This window comes from Centruroides sculpturatus, unplaced genomic scaffold (genome assembly GCF_000671375.1).
Source record: "Centruroides sculpturatus isolate CEXI.00-Female unplaced genomic scaffold, Cexi_2.0 scaffold1062, whole genome shotgun sequence".
Lineage (NCBI taxonomy): Eukaryota > Metazoa > Arthropoda > Arachnida > Scorpiones > Buthidae > Centruroides > Centruroides sculpturatus.
The window spans coordinates 133,013-142,795 of NW_019385225.1; the positions used below are offsets into that span (position 1 = coordinate 133,013).

Consider the following 9,783-nt stretch of genomic DNA (forward strand, 5'->3'; position numbering starts at 1 on the left):
ACTAGCAGGTGGGCCCGGCGTTGCTCGGGCAAAAGTAACGATAACTAAGATAAAGATTATTACGTTACAGTCAACCTTACCCGTTTTCACAGAATGCAAGAATTGGGTCCTCTTAGAGAATTTTTAGATGGGTCTAAAAATATGTTTGATTTCCCGCAAAAACGAAAAAACTGCATCTGCGTATCGCATGTCGCTTTCTCTTAACAATTCCATTGTTACGTAAGATTTCCATTGTTGACACTTCCATTGTTACTTAAGACTTCCATTGTTACTTAGCACTTCCATTGTTACCTAACACTGCCATTGTTACTTAACACTTCCATTGTTGATGGAAGTGTTAAGCCTTGATCCTGTCTTTCTCCCCCCGGGAGGAATTTCGAAAAATCCCTTCTTAGTGTGCGTTTTTGTGACGTACCCTATCTGTGTACCAAATTTCAGCTTCCAACTCCTAACTGTTTGGGCTCTGCACTTATTATTATTATCATTATTATTATCAATCCGTCTCGATTATATTATAGATTATGTATGGAGCAGCTTTGCTGGATTCTTTATACTTCACCTATTAAAAGAATATAATATTGTACAAAATAAAATTTATATTAAATCAGGGTTTCCAAATTCTGGAAAGTCAGGGAAAGTAAGGAAAACTAAGCGTTTTCAAATAAAATAATATAATCACTTCTTATTTTTATTTATTGCTACATTTCATACTTAAATTTTGGTAAATCTTTGGATAAAATGTGTTACTGCATTTCTTTCTCACAGAGCTCTGTTCAACTTACCACAGAAGGCCTATTTCAAATTTACTACATTGGGCCTGTTTTCTTGACTCTTGAATTGCCTGTATGGCAACATGAACGTTTTGAGGATGTCACATGATAGGAATGTGTTTGTTGAATTGTCTCAATGAATCTGATTTGTAAAGGTAAAATGTCAGATTGTAAAGGTAAAATGATTACTTCATCTGTAAAATTGACGAATGAAATACAGCAGTATCTCAGTACTCGAATAATTCGGTATCCAAACACAAATTCTGGGGAAAAGTTGCTCGGTACTCAACTAAACAAATGCAACCCGTTAGAACACATTTTTGATTAATAACGTGTTTTTATTTCATTGTCCATAAAAATTGTTTATGATAAAAATAAAAAATATGAAAATTTTGCTGATACTTCTGATTGAGATTAACAAAAAAACTGAGATGATGACAATACTTTGTAAAAAGAAAAGGTTCTTGTTTAACTAAAATTAATATTAACACATAATACAATACTTTTAATTGTAATTGTTATTTATTGGATTAGAAATAAATTCTCAATTGCTTTAATAAACATATTTCTCTTAGTAACAAAAAAATAGTATACTTTTGCTAATTTCTGGAGCATAATCCTATGTTTTGCATTAGTCTTTTGTTTCATATAGCACAGATTTACATAACATGTCACTTTTTCAGAACGTAACTATCATGTTATACGAGGGATACCTGTATTTTAGAAGTTTCTATTTTCTATTGGTATCATATTGCATACTAGAAGATAGTGTAATGATATTCATATAAGAATGAGAGGAGGAGAAGGAAAATTGTTACATCAGGAGTTAAGTAAATATGCATCTTACTTGAACACCCTACCACCCACAAAAATAAATATTAAAAATATGCCTGTGACATGTATTGGAAAAATTGGAAAAAAAATGGGAAGAAAATTGGAAGTTGTATTAAATGTGCAAAAAGTTAAGGAAATAAGAAATTTAGGGTTTGAAAGTCAGGTAAATGGGATATGGTTTTAATTTGGGAATCATCTCTTAAGTATACAATCTTCAACTTTCATATTATGATAAAGAAAATGAATTTTTACTTAGATGAAAATCACATAAAGTAATCTGTTCAAATGTATAATAAAGATAAAAAGATCAGTGCATATATATTTCATTTGATTATAAATAATGTAATTATTTATTTAATTTGCATTTTAAATCAATAAGAGGCTACTATGGTGGATTTCCTTTGATTTTCCTGTAGTGGCAGCCAATCAGTTAGACCCCAATTCACCAAGACCAGAAGGAAATGTTATGACACCATTAGTTGGAGAGCAATTATTGGTAAGTTTGTATTTAATTACTTCAATCATTTTATAAAAATTTATTTAAGTATTTGTAATTTAATAAATTATTTTTTATATAAATTAATTATATGTTGAATTTGAAATTTAAATTTATGTATCATTATACATAGAACAATGGATATGTTCTTAAAAGTCAGACAAGTTAAATGAGTTAGTGATAAATTACTAGTTCAGCTTAATTCACATGCTCTATTCTGATGAAGTTTCAAATGAAACCCTAATGAAATTCAAAAGAATGGGTTCATTTACTTTGTGAAGAAAATGTTATCTGGTGATATTGATGTTTCTAAATTTACTTGAATATATTAATTGTGGATTAAAAGCTGAACGTCCACATAAAGCAATCCAAGAAAACTATTTATTTTAGATAAGACTGAACTAGTAACATTCATTACTTTGATTTTAGAAACAGCCATTTTGTTGTAAACATATCAGTTGAAATGTTCAGCAAAAATAAGAATAACAATGACATTACTCTTTTTTCACTCATTCAACTTCATATAAATATGGGATACATTTATAAAGCTAATTAGACTATTTGAAAAAAAACACATTTTACTATATACTAATGAATGAATAAATTTGTCTCTAACAATGGTAAAATTAACAACTTGAAGAAATGAAACAGTTAAAAAATAATACTGTTGCATTTAGCTGCTTAACTAGAGATTAGTTAAGCAGCTAAATGAGTAATAGATTTATTGTGGAATTTTGTGAAGTAGACAATATTAGATTAAGTTTACTAATAATTTTTTTAAAAAAATCTAGTAGAAGTTCTGTTTTCTACTTGAACCACATTCTCAGATATTTTTTAAAATGTTTTAAATTGTTACTGAAGATGAGTGCAAAATTATCCAAATTGTGAATAAATTCAAGCGTGAATTATATAATAATCAAATCATAGTGCCTGATTATTTATCAGGCAAAACTTGGTTAATTATATAGATATTACATAATATGGACTATAGGTAGGTGGTTAAGCCACCATCTTGTATTAAATTTAATAATTAGAAATAAATAAATTAAATTGTTTTAGAAGAAAAGATCAATTCAGAACAGGATCCTAAACAACNAGTTCATTATAGCAAGTTCATTAATTAACTTGTTTGTTTTTCATTGTTCTGCTTTTATTCATATTTTAATATAAAATGTACAATATTATTGCAACATTTTTTTTTTACTATCTACTGCATATTACATAAATTATATTTCTTATACAATTCATAATAAAGAGTACTATGCAAATTTATTCATTGCATTACTGCTTACAAACATACCTTTAAATAACCTTGTTAAATATTTTTTAATGAAATAACTGGAATTTGTAGTGTTTATTATCATGATAAAATCATGATTTGATAACTTATTGGAATTTTCAATATTTTAATTATATTCAAGAGTACATAAGATTTAGTTAATGGAATATGGCTGTATTTATAAATACATGTTTATGCATATGAAGTTGTAATGTTGATTTAAATTATAAACTATTTCAAAGCATTATTATTTTCTTTAATTTCTGAAGAATTTTGTTTTATAATAGAATTGATACTTGAAGTAAATATTTATTGAACTATTCTTATTTTAAATTTTACATCACAGTTAACATCGATATGGCAGTTAGCTGTAATAGTAGCTGTTTATTAAAGAAAACATGAATATATTTATTTGATTTTTGATATAAAATATGATTTATAATACCAATTTAATTTTCTGACAGATACTTCTTCAGATGAAGATAGTGTTCTAAATGAAGGAAGTACACCTGAACAAGAAAGATGTTTTCGACCTTTGCAACAGTATTCTTTAACTCCACAGTCAGACACTTCTAGTACTTCATCTGCACGTGAAACTCCTTCTCCACAACAAAGACATATGAGGTATAATGGAAGATCAGGAAGATTTGAAGATCAATTACCTGATTACAGAGATAATACAGATGTGGTTACTAATCTTGCTGATGTCATGCAAAATCTTACACCAAGTAATTTACCAAAATATTTATTTATTTTTTTATTTGTTTGAGTGCCTTTGTAATTTTATGTTTTATGGTATATAGTATATTAATTATATGCTATAAAAATTTATTGTTAAACAGCTGCATTTTTAATATATTATAAATATGTTTCGAAAAATTACTAACTATACCTTGTAATTGTATACAGTTTGTCTGCTTCACTTTTGCATCTCTCATAGATCATGATTTGAAGAGGTTTGACAGTCCAACTTCTTTGACACTCATGGTCTGGACATTGTAATAAAACTATAACACCAAATGATTAAACTATGGTCTAAAATTTAAATATATAAACAAAAATTATGAAGGAATATGAAATGTGATGAGAAAAATCAAATTATAACCATAGGCTGTAGGGAGTCAGAAGGTTAAATTAGATTGATCTTACTTCACCCTTGATGACTACACCTATTTTCCACTTTTTTTAACCTTTGTAGTTGCTCTGCTTTTAGGTGTTTAAATATATTTGACGTTCATCTTGCACTATTTTTAGTAATAACTATTTTCAAGTATTTACTTTCATGTCTCCAAATCATCTTATCATGTATATCTGGATAAGGAACTAAAAAATAAAACAACGAAAATTATTTATAAAGAAAATATGGACATTATTCAGCAAATGGAGAAAGGTGAAACTCAAACCAGTTAGTTGTGTTCTTCTGTTTTTAAGGCAGTAACTTTTCTGTTTTTTCTTAAACGTTAAATTTTCAATAAGAAAATTTCATAAAACATTTTTTAAATGTTTTGTGTCCATTATTGAAAATCTTGGAATGGAATCTGATATATTTACATATGTTTCCATTATATTTCTGCTTCATTTTACACTGAAAATCTTGCAAATTTTAGTATAAATTGAGTTATATCTGTATTTAATTTTTTTCTAATGATAAATAACATTTTTTAATTAAAAGTTTTTGAAATGAGCCATTATCATCATAACTTCCATCTTTCTTGTCATTGTCTCTGAATCTTCTATTTGTTTTCTGTTTCTGGTTATCTCTTAATTTTCATTTTTTTTTTTTTTTTTGTTATAATTTCTTCCAGTCATTTTTACTTTTCTTATTTTTTCAATAAAATAATAAATGTATTTTATGGTTAATTTATTAACTCATTAAAATAAGAAAACAAATGAGAGATAAAAATTAAATACACTAAAGTTTTAATGGTATTATAATATATATCTATAGGCATTTCAGTCTGATGTTTTTAATAATAAACCAAACAATCACCATATTGAATCAGGCTACTTTAACACTACTAAACACTGTCGTAGATTTGATTTAATGTTAACTATTTGTCTCCAGCTAACTTTGTGATTTAATGAATGACATCTATCTATAAGAAAATTTAATCTTTATTTATTGTCTTTTAATAAGCTTACAGATTAAAATTACAGAATAAAATTACAGATCTTAAATCAATCAAGAAAACACTACAATTTTCACTTAAAAATTTGTGCTATAAAAATACGTATGATTTATTAATGTAATGTATGTGTATATATCTAATTCTTTGTTATTTTCAGTATTTTTATAAGTATGAAATAGTAAAAAACTTGAGTATGAAATTATTTTTAAACTGTCAACATGCAGTATTAGAATCCATCGTTTATTGGGTTGTTTGGAAAGAAATTTCATTTTTTTTACCACCAGAGGAATTAGTCGTATTTTTACCCACCAACTTCATTTTAAACTGTATTGTCATTATATTTATTTTATTTTTTGTCCCATTAAATTTGGAAAATCAGAAGCAGAATTTTCAGCATATTTTGCTTTTTTATTACCAGAAAGATAAGAATGCTGTTCAAGCAAGAAAAAAATGTGTGTGATGTGTATGGAGATGTGTTGACAGAATGACAGTGCTAAAACTGGTTCACAAAATTTCTTTCTGGCAATTTCGATATTGAAGATGCACTATGTTTGGATGGCCAGTTGAAGCTGATGAAGACAAAATAAAGGTATTGATTGAAGCAAACCACCGAATAACAATACAAGAAATCACTGAGATTAAATTTGACTAATTGAATGTTTATGATCCCTTGAAACGACTTGATTTTGTTCCAAAGTTCGATATATCGATATGTGGGTTCCACATGTTCTTAAAGAAAAAGATTTGCTTTGTCTCATTGACATCTGTGATTTGCTTCTCAAATGTCAAGAAAATGATTCATTTTTGAAGTGAATCGTAACTGGTGACAAAACATGGATTGTTTATAACAATGTCGAACACAAGCGATCATGGAGTAGAAGAGATGACCCAGTTCAAAGCACTTCAAAAGCCAATATTCATAAAAAAAAAAGTGATGCTCTCTGTTTAGTGGGATTTTAAGGGAATTTTTTTTTCTTCGAGATTCTACCAGACAATTCCACAGTTGATTCAAATGTGTACTGCTATCAACTGGAAAAATTGAGTGATACTATCAAACAGTAAAGTCCAGGAGTAATCAACAGAAAAGATGTAGTGTTTCACCACGATAATGCCAGACCTGACAAGTTTGGTAACTTATCAGAATCTTATAGCTTGGATGGATGTGCTACCACACCCACCATATTTGCCATATCTGGTACCCTTGGATTATTACTTGTTCTGGTCTTTACAAAATTTTTTAAATGGTAAAACATTTACTTCAAATGAGGATGTCAAAATCACTTGGATCATTTTTTTGTAAGCAAAGATTAAAACTTTTATGAGCATGGAATCATGCTGCTACCAGAAATATGACAACAGGTATTGGACGAAAGTGGTCAATATATAATTCAATAAAATATTTATATATTATAAGAAAATTGTTTTTTTTTTCCACAAAAAAAAAATGAAATTACATTCCAAACAACCCAGTGAAATTTTTATGATATTAATGCATTTAAGAAATAAAACTCTAAATAATAAAATTTATATACATTAAACTGGAGTGTTAAAAATTGAAGTTTATTTCTTCAGTAATAATTTTACATTTAAATTTTTAGATCCCAGTCAACAACCAGATGTCACTAGCAATACAACTACATCGTCTAGAAGAAATGGCACTGATCATATCAATCGCTACAATCCAGCCCACATGTCATCTGTAAGAGTTACACAACATTCCTCAGCAGGATTAGAATATAACACAGGTAATCAGAAATAATAATTGAAAGAAGACACATTTTATGAGATTTTATTATGTTGTAATATTTTACTTTCAAATATTAAACTATGCCACAGCATTGTCTAGAAAACAAAAGAAAGTCTCTTATAAAAATTTTATTCGATCCTCATTAAGGAATCAAGTTTCATTAATATTATTTAGCTTTTAAAATATTTAAACACCATAGAAATATTAAATTCATAGTTTTGTTAAATTTACTGTATTTCAAGATTTTTATTCAATGACAGTATAATTAAAGACTAAAAGATAGCTAATATTGGTGCTTAGTATATAAAATACAACACTTCATTATAAACATTTGGAATATGTACTGTTTACATTATTTGTAAATATATATTTTAAAAAATGTCTTTTAGTGTCACTGGGTGATTTATAATAAGTAAATAAACTTTGAATACTTTTATTATATTCAAAGTGTTGTTGTTAAAATTATCAGAAAGATACAAATATAACTTCTGAAAAAAGAGAATATTTTTTAAACAAAAAGTTATGATATTGATAATTTACATCATATTATTTTGTTGAATAAAAATAGAAAAATGTTATTTTAAAATTTTTACAAAGAAATGTCACATTTGAATTGTTACATATTTTTTACAAAACACACAAAAATATTATCAGATTATTAAGAAAAATGTTTTTTTATTTTGAACTCAAATCTGTTGTTTGTTTGCTATTATATTATCATATGCAGAGATGCCTTTAGTTTTAAGATGAAAATAGAACTTTCAAGCTGAAATCTATTCTTGTAATATAAATAGTTTAACTACAGGATATGAGTTTGATTGGAATTATTTTAAAAAAATAAATACTGTATTTTCATTTAATTATGATTTATATGTAATTTAAAATGTTTTAATCTTTTTTTTTTTTTTCCTCCTCCATTAGAATCAATTTCTTTCTTAGTTTTAATAAAAATATAATAAATTTTATTGTTATTATGGTAGTGTTGATGGAGTGTATCTTACATGGCATTATATTGGTGTCTAACACTATGCTGGACTAGGGTCAAGGCATAACTGCAGAACATTATGATACTATTCTGTGACAAAGCATGAGAAATTCTCGGGAATATGGTATTCAATTAAGAAATAATGAATCTTCTGTTAATTTCAATTGTATATCTCACCATTTTTTACTTATTGCATAAACTTCAGAAATTTACTGATAAGTTTCAAAAAGGTTTTCATTTGGTGCATTCAAAACTGGCTGATGGCAGATGGTCAAGGCAATTAAGATGTCAGCTTTTTACTGTAGGAGACAAGGAATCGAATCTGGGCAAGCAATCCCATGTATTTTTTGGGATTCTGTCTTGGATATATCAGGCTTCAGGCTACCACCTGGCCACTTCATTGTATGTTTGACTAAACCATGTTGGGTATGATTAAAAAAGCTTCCCAGAAGGTGGAACAACCAACAATCAAAAGTGAAAAATAAAAAAAATAATGCACAAGATGATTTTTTATCATTTTATTCATTTTCTAACACTTATGAATGTCTGAGAAACATATAAATTGCAGATATATATCAGATGTTTCTTATTAGCTTTGTGAATAAAATAACATACTGAAAAATAACATACTGAAAAGCCAAATGATTGACAGATAAGATCAAACTATGTTGCTGCTACTATTAATAACTTTTCTTTGACAGTTAACTACTTTTCTTCCAGAACCTTCTAAATTAATAAATAAATATTAATTTAATTATAACTATTATATTTAATAAGAGATGGCATCTAATATCTACCTTTAGGTCAAATTACTTAGCGTTTAATTATTAATTATTAAAAGAAGCAGTAATATAGCCCAATCTAATGTGGCAATTGTTTGGCTTTGAAACTTTATACTTTTTCCCACTATTTCAAAGTTTTAAAATAATTTTTATATATTCTATTTTAAATTTTAAAATTGTAATATTGAAATTTTTTTTAGTTATAATCATTTCAAATAATTAATTTGACATAAGAATTATACAAATTATTACATTCTTAAAAATATTTTTGATATTCTAAATAATTATTAAAACAAATATTTTAATTAAATTAATTATTAATAATTTTAGGAACTGGGAAATGGAAGGTTTCAGCTAAAATTCAGCAGTTGCTCAATACCCTAAAGGTGCAGCTATTTAAGAAATTTTTGTATAAATAAATAAAATATTATAATTAACAAATTTTATATTCAAATCATAGAGACCAAAAAGACGTCCTCTTCCGGAATTCTATGTTGATGATGAAACAGATTTAGAAAGTGAGTAAAGGAAATGTATATTATTTATTTATATATATAAGTAAATTTAAAAGTATATTTATTTTCAATTTGAAAATCAATAATATACAGTCGACCCCCCCCATAAGATCATAGATACGTTCCATTCTTTAGGAATCCGATTTCTTACGAGTCCTTCCAATCACAGCCCGACACGTGTGAAGTTTACGGACTACGGCTGATTGAAAGGTTTTCTTCCATAAAATTAATCGATTCTAGACTAAT

The 9,783-nt window shown here is 26.9% G+C and overlaps 1 protein-coding gene across 1 annotated transcript in view; it reads left to right on the top strand.

Annotated features, from left to right (window-relative positions):
- Positions 1–9,783, top strand: part of LOC111636403 (disco-interacting protein 2 homolog C-like) — a 173,766-nt gene that overhangs the window by 79,993 nt on the left and 83,990 nt on the right. Inside the window, exons 6-10 of the mRNA XM_023381649.1 lie at positions 1,984–2,100; positions 3,822–4,107; positions 7,107–7,253; positions 9,353–9,408; positions 9,483–9,540. Coding sequence (XP_023237417.1) covers positions 1,984–2,100; positions 3,822–4,107; positions 7,107–7,253; positions 9,353–9,408; positions 9,483–9,540 — 664 coding nt within the window. The remainder of the gene's footprint in view (positions 1–1,983; positions 2,101–3,821; positions 4,108–7,106; positions 7,254–9,352; positions 9,409–9,482; positions 9,541–9,783) is intronic.